This window comes from Sinocyclocheilus anshuiensis, unplaced genomic scaffold (assembly GCF_001515605.1).
Source record: "Sinocyclocheilus anshuiensis isolate Anshui unplaced genomic scaffold, SAMN03320099.WGS_v1.1 scaffold928, whole genome shotgun sequence".
Classification (NCBI taxonomy): Eukaryota; Metazoa; Chordata; class Actinopteri; order Cypriniformes; family Cyprinidae; genus Sinocyclocheilus; species Sinocyclocheilus anshuiensis.
In genome coordinates this window covers 386,779-400,097 of record NW_015552531.1, presented here as the reverse complement: position 1 = coordinate 400,097, position 13,319 = coordinate 386,779, and the positions used below count along the sequence as shown (strand labels likewise).

General features: G+C 37.6%; 1 protein-coding gene across 1 annotated transcript in view; it reads right to left on the bottom strand.

The window, feature by feature from the left end:
• Nucleotides 1-12,654, bottom strand: part of tnikb (TRAF2 and NCK interacting kinase b) — a 62,711-nt gene extending 50,057 nt beyond the window's left edge. Inside the window, exons 1-2 of the mRNA XM_016453900.1 lie at nucleotides 12,305-12,654; nucleotides 2,645-2,720 (exon numbers count right to left, since the gene is read on the bottom strand). Coding sequence (XP_016309386.1) covers nucleotides 2,645-2,720; nucleotides 12,305-12,361 — 133 coding nt within the window. The 5' untranslated portion in view covers nucleotides 12,362-12,654. The remainder of the gene's footprint in view (nucleotides 1-2,644; nucleotides 2,721-12,304) is intronic.
• Between the last annotated feature and the right edge of the window lie 665 nt (nucleotides 12,655-13,319).

Sequence of the window (13,319 nt, the reverse complement as noted above, 5' to 3'; positions counted from 1 at the left end):
GAGTTTTGGGCAGTGTAGAGTAGCACTTGTTGTTTGTCATTTCTCTGATCACAAATGCAGACAGGGTTTTATGTTTACGCGGCGCGATGCAATGCAACGCAACGCGTAAAAAGACAGTATAAGTCATTATAATCAGTAATTATGTCCCCACTGGATGCAACAAATGCCTCGTTTGTAATGGGTTTTAATGTTTTTGAATCATCGCTCCGGCCGGGACACGGCATCACAGTATGGCAAGGGGCGTAACACTTCCGTCTCACGCTTGAGGTATTCGGCCAATCACAACGCATTGGATAGCTGGCCAATCACAGCACACCTCGCTTTTTCAGACCGATGAGCTTTGTAAAAATCGACGCGTTTCAAAAAGGCGGGGCATAGAGGAGAAACAATAATGTACAGTATGTGGAAAATAATGTGTTTTTTTAACTTTAAACCGCATAAACACATTTCATTACACCAAATACACAAAATAATGTTCTTTTTAGCAACATCATATGACCCCTTTAAAAATGTAATATACTCAAATTATGAGTACTTGATTTTTTGGAATCTGATTACGTAATCATGATTACATGAAATCAAGTTACTGCCCAGCTCTGTCAGCTAAAAGTATCAATGTTTAGGAGTACAGTAGCATATAAATGGACTTTAAGCTAACATACATGTCACAAAACCTGTTGAAGAACACCAAGATCCTGTAACAACTCAGAGATTGACTCAGAAAACATGGTTATGAGCAGAGGAATTCTTGGTAATGAATCTTCAATTAATAAGAAATGACAGTACAGTTATGCCCCGATTCAGTTGACAAATTAGCTAATTCCACTGTCGCACATGATTTTTCATTTTTCTCCCTTCTTCACACCATTTCTCTTTCACTCTCATTAACACATGCTAACTATACACGAAGGGTGCCCGTTTGATTAGAAGAGTTCATCTTTTGCTGTGATGCATCATTTTCCATAAAAAGGAGATAAAATCTATCACAACATTCTCATCTTGTGAGACTGAGGGAAACAAAATCTAGCACCTGATAGAATATGACCCCTCCATACACCTTCACAAGTGGGCGACACCTCAGAATCACACCTCTTACTAGTTTTCTCAGTATACTGACTGCACCTGCACAGAGAGCTCAATGTCAAGGCCAAAAACTTCTGCAAACTGCGGCTTTTCTCCGAGGACTTTAAAGCGACAATCACAACCACATCCTCTTTCACTTCTTAATTTGTCTAATAATTCTGTATGTATGTACAATACATTCTTACTCAAATGTTAAAAGGTTAGTTTATCCAGAATTGAAATATCATTCTCATATAATCCCATACCTACATGACTTTAGTGGAACACAATAGGAGTTGTTGGGTAGAATATTCTGCTATAAATTTTGGGGTTAGTAAGATTTTCTTTCTCTTTTTTTTTTCCAAGAAATTAATAATTTCATTCAGCAAGGATGCATTAAATTTATTAAAATCGACAAAAAAGCAATTAAAAGCTGTTATTTTGAACTTCCTTTTGATACAAAAAAAAATCCTGAAAAAAATTATAATAAGACAATCAGCATATTAGAATGATTTCTGAAGGATCATATGACCCTGAAAACTGGAGTAATGGCTGATAAAATTCAGCTTTGCCATCAAAAGAATACAAATTATATTAAAATGGAAAAAAGTCATTTAAAAAAAATCTTATCTTATCAACTTGAATTTCTGTCTGTTAGCTATCATATGACTTATGACATATATGGTGATTTGAAATATAGCATACAAGTTGTATGGACTAGTTTTACAGCGCTTATTTGTAATTTTAATCAGTTTGTATTTTTTTTTATTGTACAGAAAAGAGCGGTATAAATATTCTACCAATTCTTCTTGTTTCTCACAGAAGAAAATATAGTCATATGGGTTCGGAATGACATGAGGATGAGTAAATGGCAGTAAATGACAGGATTTTCATTTTTTTGGGTGAACTAATCCTTTAAAAGTATTGCATAATGACAGCGGTTCAGATTGACAGACTGCTTAACTGCTCCTACATCACCTCTCGTGACTTCAGTCTCCAAGCGTCAAATCTGACACTTTGATTGATGATCTCTTCATTTAAAAAAAATAAATAAAAAGATCAATAGTATTCTCCTCTCAGCATGCATCAATCATACCCAAAATTAGCGTCTGACCGCTGTGGATGAAGACCAGAGTCTTCTCACCTTCACCTTCAAAGAAACGCCAAACCAAAAAAGTTAAAACATGCCAACCTGTTTAGACCATGTCAAACTGTACAAAACGTATCATAATCACCATCAGCAACTTAAACCTTATATTTTCCTGAATGCTGTTTGCAAACCTAAGCCTTACAAACAAATCACCCTGTCCAAAACCACACTTAAGTATTTTTTCAATTGAAACATCTGACTCACACCCACTAGTTTTTGAGCAGGTTTCGGAAGACACACACATGAGTCTTGACACGTCTGAACATACCACACGTATAACGCAAGAGCTGCTGAGACACTAACAGGTCAGTGCAGATCTTTCAGGGAGGAAGAGGGAAAACTTTGAAGCAAACTGCTGAGGGAAATGCAAAACATGTTTCTGAGACTGAACTGGATAGACCTACCCAATCATACATTTGACTTAACGGACACCATTATTTACCTTATATACTTGTCCGTAGGTCCCATTTCCCACAAGCTCCACCAGCTCAAATATGCCCGCAGGGTCCTGAGGGGAGAAAATAATAGAAGAGGAGATTAGCTTGCATTATCCTGTCATTGAACATCAAGGAGAATCACACATACTGTATACACTGAGGTCATCATAAATGCTGACACTGCAGTCATTAGACTTAACAAAGCATGTCAATTAAAGTTAAATCTGTTTGCACATTGAACATAAAAACCTATTACGGTATCCAGTGAGCCAAAGCCAGAAAATGAATTTTGAAACAAACACTGAGGCTAAATTAGGTCCTATTTCCTGCAAATTAAAACAACTTAATTTTTTTTACCAGAATTTTTTTCTAATCTCAAAGCAAATAATATTCAGTATTTTCATACCAATAATCAGTTAACAGTGTGCTATTATGCAGAAAATTCTGCCTTATTGGAAATGTCTGCAATCATGCCTGACGTTGAAATTATTAAAGTTATTTTTAGCACAAGAACCTATAATATCTACCTGACTGTGCCGTTTCTATTTAAAAGTGCTGGCAAACCACATTATGTGTTGGTGGGAATATAAAAAGCCAACAAGACTGAAATCAGATCACTCTTACTTTTCATTTTCATTTAATAAATCTAAAGCAGTTACCAGAACTGTCAGAGTTCAATTCAGCTCCATCAAGCATGATGCTCATGAAAATAAGCACGACCAATAAATAATGCAATACACCTGGAACAATAAGCGAGACATGTTGCCATGGTAATCTGACAATAGCTGCCATTCCTGTCACCAGAGGGGTAATTTATGAAATATGGTTCAGTGAATTCACAAAAATGTGCATAACCGCTTAAAACAAAACGAGGGGATGAAGCTGGCGGAACATTTACAATGGATTAAGGTTTATTTAGGTGAATATAAATTTAATTAATGTAATGTTCAGAAAGAACAAGGTGTGTGTAACTACAAAAAAACAGTGGTAATACTGTGGGATTTGGATACTACCATAATTGGTATCTTGGAGAAAGGTGTAATCGGAAAAAGTCCATTTGTTACCCCTTATCGACGGCCCTGCCTTGAAGTGCAATATCAGCACCAACACTCTTGACCAATGAGAATCTCAGGGAGGCAGGTCCAATATACTTTGGGAAATCCAATTCGCTGTATTCCCACTAACTCTCAAACATTCACCGTCGCTGTCACTTTTTCTGCTAAATGCTCTAAATACCTTAGTACATAAATACAGAAACCATACAGTATCATGGTATACACTACCGTTTAAAAGTCTGGGGTCAATAAGATTTTTTTAAGCAAATTAATACTTTTATTTAGCAAGAATGCATTAATTACATAAAAATGAAAGTAAAGACATTTACAATGTTAAAAAAGGTTTATATATCAAATAAAAACTGCTCTTTTTAAATATCTGTTAATCAAAGAATCCTTAAAAGTGCATCACAGTTTCCACAAAAATGTAAGCAGCACAACTGTTTTTGACATTGATAAGAATTGTTCTGAGCAGACAATTTGCATATTAGAATGATTTCTGAAGGATCACGTGACACTGAAGACTGGAGTAATGATGCTGAAAATTCAGCTTTGTCATAACAGGAATGAATTACATTTTAAAATAGAAAAGTTATTCTAAATTGTTATGATATTTCACAATATTACTGTTTTGACTGTATTTTTGATCAAATAAATTATGTCCTGTTAAGCATTAGAGACTTCTTTCAAAAACATTATAAATATTACCAACACCAAACATTTGAACAGTAGTGCATGAAGTACTATTTGATTACCTTTGAATATACAAAAATCATTTTCACATTTAGTATTTATATCGTTTTCCAGTAACAATATCTAATACCATGACAGCCACCCCCCCTAAAGTACTTTTCGGAATTATTTCTGAAATAATTTTGTTTTCTTACATCTGCAGACTCAAGAATCAAAATACTCAAACTGACAGGTGCATTATAAATTGCAGCCAGAAGGAAGTATGCTGCCTTGGAACAGCCGGAAATAAACATGAATTTACAGTAAATTAAAGTGGAATGACACAGAGTCAGTTATAGTCAGCACAGATTCTTTAAAACCAAGCTTGACTTTTAACACCCAGCCACAGATTTAGTGTGGGAAGAATTAGGTCAGCACAGCACTCGGTGTTCGGACAGAGACCTTACTCTAAACGTCACTGCTGCCGGTTGTGAGTGGAAACCCCATCAATCTCTCTGCTGCTCTGAGACCCGATGGAACACGAGCTTCCCGAAATTACACACCTGCACCGTCACCGTACCTGCAGGAACATCATCTTCCTGTGATATATATTTTTTTAAATAAACACTCACGTATCTATCTAACATAACTCATGCATGTGCCTGTACCTGCATGACACTTTGTTCCTGAAATAAGACCGTGAAAATGTACAGTTCTTTACAGAGAAACACACTGGAGAAAGGAAGGGTGTATATATGCTTAACATCTATTTTGGGAATGCTTTGAGACGTTTGCCCTCTCAAACAGAATGTTTTGTCTCCAAAACACATTCGTACAGATGGACAGGCATGGGGGAAAACTGCTGACTAAAATGAGACCACCACATTCTGCTTACGAATGTAAAGATATAAGAAGATGCTTAAAGTGGCGCATGTTTCTCCAGGCATTCAGCAGTTTTAAATGATACACCATTACTTCTGTTGCTTCCATTACAGGAAAATAACACAATGAGTCAGACTGTTTTTCAAGCAAGTTCACATTTCTCATGAAAAGACACCTCAGGCATCAGGCTAACATTGACGGAGTACACCAGCAGTCCACATCAGTGCAAATGGAGCACCCTCTGTATTTTTTCCTTTTATTGTCTCTATAGGGATTAAAAAAAACTTTAATAAACTAAGCTATGAACCAAACCAGACAGCTTTGAGATGATTCACAATATTGCTGATGATTCGCAAAACAAAACAAAACAAAAAGAAAATATAAGAAAGGGACAATTTGTACTGTAATATAACTGAATAAAATAAACATTAGGCTATATTTTAAAAAGACAATATATTTGAAGCTTTACAATATACAGTATATTCTTTATTAGTTTAATATAAAACAAAATAATATTTAAATGTTTTTGAAAGAATGCAGCTTACCAAGGCTGCATTTATTTGATCAAATTCGATCATTTAGTCAATAGGTAAAAATATGTTTTTAATATTCAATTAAATTTAAAAAAAAATTACAAAAGTAAAATATTTACATCACCATTGAAAAGTTTGAGATTGGTAAGATTTTCAAAAAAAATTTTTTTTTTTTAAAGTTACTTGTGCTCACCAAGTCTGCATTGATTTGATGAAAAATACAGTAAAAACTCCTAAAATATTGTAAAAAAAAATTACTAATCACAGGTAAAATCGAGGTAACAATGGAGTTCATAGTAGGTCTATCTCAAAAGGTTTTTAAGTGTTATTTTAAAAAATGTTTATTTCTGTATGGATAAAATAGGAATTTACTAGGACTTGCTTTTAAACGCCAATGTGTGAGATACATGAATTACAGGGTCTAAGAATTCCCAGTTTAACCAACAGAATATTTGCAACTTCACAGGGCGGAAACATACTCTACACAAATGCAGACATGAGGGCTTGGCTCATGCACTGAGGGCGTGCAGTTTTGTTCCTCATGCTTCATGTGAATTCTTCCATTACTGTCACAATAACAATTATTCAACCGAGTTAGCTTCAAATGCCATTAAATCAGTATTTAGGTTATTCAGGTAAACATTTTAACTCGGTTAGTTACTTTTTAAACTGTTGCTCTGCCATAAAAGTAGTTGACCTAAAAGAGAACACTTATGTAAAGTTTGCAATAACACTGAGAATGCAACTTGTGCATTGTGATATGAATTTCTCAGAAAAATTTCATAAAGCAACAGACATAAAACTGAGCTTTTTGTGCATAAAACTACCACTTTACTTTTTCTGAAGTAGTGTAGTTTTGAGGACAAGGTACCATAGTAATATAATGGAAATGGCACGGTATATAGCAATCCCGAAATGGAATCAAAGCATGCTTCAGTCACACTGAAGCTTTAAACCCCACCTGTGTCATTAGCATTTTGGCAGGGCCAATTCCATAAGGACCATAAGTTAAGTGGTCCACTCTTTGAGTGGGAGGCCATTCACTTGATCTCTTGAAAACACCACTAAGGAAGGGGCCCGTCTGCAAAGCTCTGAAGTGCTGAATGTTAAAGGGGTCATATGATGCTGCTAAAAATAACATTATTTTCAAACAAAGTAGTTTCGCTTTCACAAGGAAGCACACAGCGTCTTCACGACATGGCGGCAGCGGCAACAACAATACTACAGCGAGAATAAAAGTTACGCCTTCTTTCTTTGCGTGAACATTTGGGCGGCGTTATGCAAATCTTCCCACATAGTGAGGTAGATATGTGAGGGCTTGTTCGAACGAGCCGTTTTAGGTAGGTGTGGCTGACTCTTAACTTTTATAAAGAATATCTCTTTGGATTTGAGACTTTAGTCTTTGCAAATTTACAGATCTTCTTTATGCACCAAGAGCTTGTAACACTCCAAAGAGAAAGGAAAAAATGAAATTGCATCATATGACCCCTTTAAGCTTTTAATTGGAAGTTCTGGTTTTGTACAATGTAATGTCCTTCTTTAGTAAAACTTGCATGACTTACAGCAAATTCAGGTGAAAACTTTATGCGATTTATACCTAGTATGTGTTGTGTGGGATTTGTATGAACATAACTAAACAAAAAAATACATTAACTAGAACAAAGCCCTGAACCGTCTTTAGTATTAGTACACTCCGAGTCGTTGTAAGTTGAACTAAACTAATCTGAGCTCTCCAATGGAGAAGTTGCATGTAAACAAACCCCTATAGTGTAGAGCCATGTGACCGTGCTGTTTGTATTTGAAAGCCGTCTTCAAAGGATCTTCTGAAAGACCATTGGAGGTTAGAGCATGTTTAGACATGCCATGTTGAATGACAGCATTGCAGCTCGGCACAGCCAAGAACAGAGCGCCTGATAAAAAACAATATACCTGAGAGGGGAACCCACTGACCGGGGCAATACAGTAATCCAACACTAGTAATTACATTTCTTGTTAATCCCCACGTAATTAATCACCAGCTGTGAGAAAATCCAGGCGTAAAGGAATAGTTCACGCAAAAATGAAATTCCAGTCATCATTTCCTCACTTTCATGTCTTTCCAAAACCATATTCCTTTCTTTTATTCCATGAAACATAAAACAGACTGGGTTTTTTTTTTCCATATAATGAAAGATCAGGGCTCAAAAAAGACCGTAGATGTCAATGCGCTAGAAGTAGCTATGCACAATCAAGTCACAACCAACAGCATTTTGAGAGGAAGGAAGTGAACTTTCAAGTCAATATTCATTGGAAATGTTTCCTCTCGAATCAACCATCAATGATGCCACATGTCATTGGCTCTCTCATGTCACATGACCAAGTGAGGCCAAGAGCAAATGAGATATGAGCACTCATTACACAAAATAAAGGTTCCAAATGGTGTTCGCAGCGATGCCAAAAAATAACCATTTTTGGTTCCCCAAAGAACCTTTCAGTGAACAGTTCTTATTCAAATTAATTAGATGGAAACAGCAGCATCAACAATCTGCTAAACGTCTTCTACTGAAGAAAAAGACATATGGGTTTAGAACAACATATGTGTCAGGAAATGATAACAGAAATTTCTTTTTTTGGTGAAATATTACTACAAGATACCACAGATATTTCCAAGCAGAAAAGTACAACCCAAAACAAAGAAATATTATTTTTCTGTACCAAACAAAACCGCTATAACAAAAAAACACTGGGTTTACTGATTCATACAACATGCTCAATCTGGGAAAAACATAACAAAAAATTATTTCCATTAAAGGAAACTTCTCCCACATATAAACACATTATTGCTTCTTTACAGTGATTCATTCACCAACATTTACTCAGTGATGAGGAGGTTATGATGAACGATTGCTCTTCGGTGATAACAGCACTGATAATCTTCCCACTTGCAGGAGGGTAAGAATTAGCTTTTCATATGTGCTTCTATTAAGCCCCGGAGCACAAGAGGCGGATGCTGCTGGCCAGAATCATGAGACAAGGAAAAGACGAAAAACACTGGCTGACATCTACAGCTGGGACTCCCCCCGCCCCCTTGACATGACTCTGGGATGTAATAGTCCTTTACCTATTAATTATTCACAGGGAAAAACATGAGGCTGGAACTATATGTTAGTTCTTCCATGCTGACAAAACAGGTTGAATGTACACACATGCACACACACACTTATGTAAAATTAATATGCAAATGGCAACATGGAATGCTTCCATAATGCACTGCTCAGAGACACCAGTGATTGTGGTTCAGAGTCATTGTGGTTCATTTAAAATGCTATTATAGTGTCTATTTTGCTATGCTAACAGGCTATAATAGTATTTTATAATATGCTATTATAGTATTTATTAATATTTTGAATTAGTTTTATTTTTGTTGAATATGAAAGATGATATTCTGTACTGTCAGTGGGGACCAAAACAACACTGGACCCCATTTACTTCCATAGTACACACTACACACACACAAAAAAAAACATTTTTCCAATATCTTATTTTATGTTCCACAGAGGAAAGTCATATAGGTTTGGAATGACATGGGGATGAGTAAATCATGACCGAATCAAAGGTAAATAAATGTTCTTGTCAAAGGTTAACGTGATGTAAAGTTCAGTAAAACTATCTGCTGGGACTCATGCGCTATATATGTAGCACCAAGCACATTGTCAAGATCTGTGTCAGTGAAACAAAGCATACACTTCCCCTGTGAGGCAAGACCATGCGCACTGTATTGGGTGACCTAATTTTTAAGCACAAAAGATCCTGAGAGAGTGGCGAGATCGTGAGCAGACATGAGGAAAATAGCTTTGCCCATGGGTAGCGGGTGAGGGGGAAAAAAGCATTAAAGATACCTCAACATGGAGAGACACGGGAAAGCTTGAGAGGGCCGCTGTACTGTTTCTGAGTCTAGAGAGTGTCTCAAATGCCAAACGCCTACACAGCGATGTAAACACAGACATGGTCACTCAAGACGGCAGTCAGGCATGGTGAGTGGTTTCCACAGTTCAACCAAACCAAACCGAAACGACAGATAAAACTCTGACTAATTCAGAGGAAACTTTCCATTCATAATGCACAAGTCTGAAAATGTTTTCAGTAAATTCTGAGCCATATGATGCAATGGCATTGAAAACATTCAGGTGATGGTAAACAGTCACAGGTTAGCTGCAATCTAAACTGCTTCACATTGCAATATAGAGTAAAACCCCTCTCAGCTTCCCACAATCAACCGATTATCTCACAAATCATGTCCAGACATGACTCAAGCTGCACAGGTAAGAAGATCATGTTGCATAACTAACATGCCTACAATCAGAGTCTGTCATCTCACTCAACAGATCTAACATAAGCCCACAGCAGGAGCACATTGTCTGTGTGGAATAGCACTACTGCAGCATTCAGAGACTCCGCACAGATCATATAGAGTGCCTAAAAACTAGAGCGTCTGAAACAAAGAGCAGCACAGAGCAGGCCAGCATTTCCGCAGAATTTTGATTACAAGTTTTGAAAACATGTTCTAACATCCAACGTAATTTGACGTTGTGATGAAACAGAAGTAGTGACAAATCTTTCCTTCTGTATGTTGACGCACAACTAAGTGTAACGGATTATTGAAAAAGAAAAACATAAGGCAGAGCCTTGGTTCTATGAATCTGCTGCCTGATTGGATTTTTGAGGAACGTAAAGTTCAAACGCAACATATGGGATGTCATTTTGGGCCTTCACGATGTAAACTGCGTAAATATTCATTGATTATAATGAGAGCTATTTAGTTTTGTATGCGTAAAAGAGCAGCCATAGTACACTTTTCAATCCATTCATTCGCACATGAATGCAGGTTACCAGAAAGAAACACAAGCTTGTGCAAAAAAGTTTCTCCGCTTGCTGCGTTCCAAGGTTCAAGTTTGGTTAAAGTGTGAAGCCATGTGCCCAAATAAAATATTGATACGTCACAGCATGAGCAAAAAATTAAAAGCTGCAGGTTTGCAGAGTTGCAGGAAAGTGGAGTGCATTATATATTTTAGCATTTTGGATTTATTACTAGCTCCAAGTAGAATTTATGTATTTAAAAAAGACACAGCAGAGCGTGATGTCATGCAGAAGACAGTGCAATTCATAATTTTGCATGCTCAAAGTCTAGCATGACCACCCCCCTTTGATCTTTCTAGAATCAGACGAATTTGAAATTTTACTTTATCTCACCTCCTGATCCTTGTACTTTTCCATTGCTCAGCGAAATCCAGTCATTCCAATTTGAATCTGTGCAACCTGGACTTCTGCACGAGGTTGAAAAAGTTCCCAATGCAGACGTCACACATTTTCAAGTTGGTCACATTAATTTGCTATGCTGACCAACAGAAAACTGCTCGTCTTGAATGTGACTTCTGTCTGAGCTGTGATTGTATACATCTCTGCGCTATTGCCAATAAACAATAGACTGAAATGTGACCAAGTCTTGCCAGATTCAGACAAATATGAAACTGCATTTTATCCTGCCTCCTGGCACTCCTACGTTAACTCCTGGTTTGAGTCCAGCAGATTTAAGGGCCAGTGATTTTTCCTGTTGGTGGGCAAGGGGAACTAAGTACCCATCAAGCAGAGCATCCGAAAACCAAGGAACTCATCATCCAGACCACACAGAGAAGCCCAGAGCTCGCAGGATCCAGAGCAGCCCAGCACACACCGCTCTGACCACCCAGCCAGAGAATGTATGTCACAGAGAAATCATCTCAAACAGACCGAACAAAAGACAGACAGACGCTACATATTCAACACAATACGTGCACATGTTTGGCACTGAACCATCTTGATAGTAGGCTATATCATTATCATATAATGGCGGGGACAAGAAGTGAAGCTGTCTGCAATGCACACATTGCTATTTATTATAGGCCTCATACAGCATAGGGCAGTTGTGGCGGATGAATACCAGATACAGTCTGTATGTATCAGCTATAATTTCATTTAGACGCAAAATGCGGATGACGCAAAAAACGACAAACTGCTCACAAATCTGACAAACAAAATTACCATACTCACTTGGGCCATCTCAGTCACATTAAGGATAAAAATGAAGGACTGATGTTTATTGAATCGGATGTTTCAATTATTGTTCACACATTCAAGCCGCATAAGCAAGAACTCCAGACGAATTGTGTAGTAATAATAAAATAATTTTTCTAATTTCATCAGATGCTCGTGGACTAACATATAGTGCATCTTTGTGTTAAAAAATATTTTATAAAATATGTATATATTTCACATTTCTAATAATAAAACATCTCTACTTATGTCTAAAATAAGCATAGATCTAATAATGCAATATTTATAATAATACTAAAACCGTTCGTACATCTCTAAGCTGTTTCTCGGTTAGGTGCATGAATATCAGCTCCCATATTTCCCCTCCATCATTAATGGCGAGATGCTGAACAATATATTTCACCCATTGTAAGTCAAAACATCTCACTGTATCTCTCCACTCACCCGCAGAGCAGACAGGTCGATCTCATCCAGACTCCTCGCAGGAGAGTCACTCGCCATGATTATCTGTTATATTCAACAATATAATGCCCGAAATAACATGAATACAGACGCCGAACTGATCCGTGTAATACACCAAGCAGGCTGGACTGACTTCAGTCGGACCAGATGAAGCTCTCGGATGGTGCGGAATCGCTGTTCTTCGCGAGTCCGGGTGTTTAAAACCGAATTAGCCGCTATAGGGTTGCATGTAAAGGAGACATCTCGTGCTTGTACCGGTGACCTGCTTTGCCGCACGAGTCCTGAAAGCACCAGCGCGCCAGGGGAAGTGAATCAGGGCTCGGGCGAAGGCGTGTCAATCACCAGTGTTTCTAGGGCGTGGCCTGAGTGAAAGGCGGGGCCAAACTCACTATTTTACTCCAACAGACACGATTTATAATCAGAGCACATATAATTGCGTAAAATTACACTCACACACACACACACACACACACATTTCTTCAAGTAGCTAGATTTAACCACAAAGCTTACTAATAAATCATAAACTGCTAATCACAAAAACCAGAGTAACCCTGCTGTAGCACACACATTCAAAAAAAAAAAAAAAAAGCTATAACCAGTCTAAGCTGGTTGGCTGAAGTAGCTGGTTTTACCTGGTGTCCCAGCCTGGCTGAGCTGGTCAAGCTGGTCTCTCAACCTGGCCAAGCTGGTTTTAGCTGGTTAGTCAGAGATCTGCCAGCCTGACCAGCTACAGAATTGGTCAAAACAGCTTTAAAACCTGCCTGCAAAACAGCTATGACTAGGAGCCAACCAGCTGGTTTTAGCATAGGGTTTTTTAGGTTTCAGTAGAATAAGCACCAACCCAGGGGCCAGTTGCATAAACACAGTTGCATAAACACAGTCACCATGTTAAGACTCTGTCTTAAGAACACCCTAGCAACCACTTACTATCACCCTAGCAACCAATATAAGAATGTTAAAACCTCTCAGAACACCTAGAAACCACATAGCAACTCCC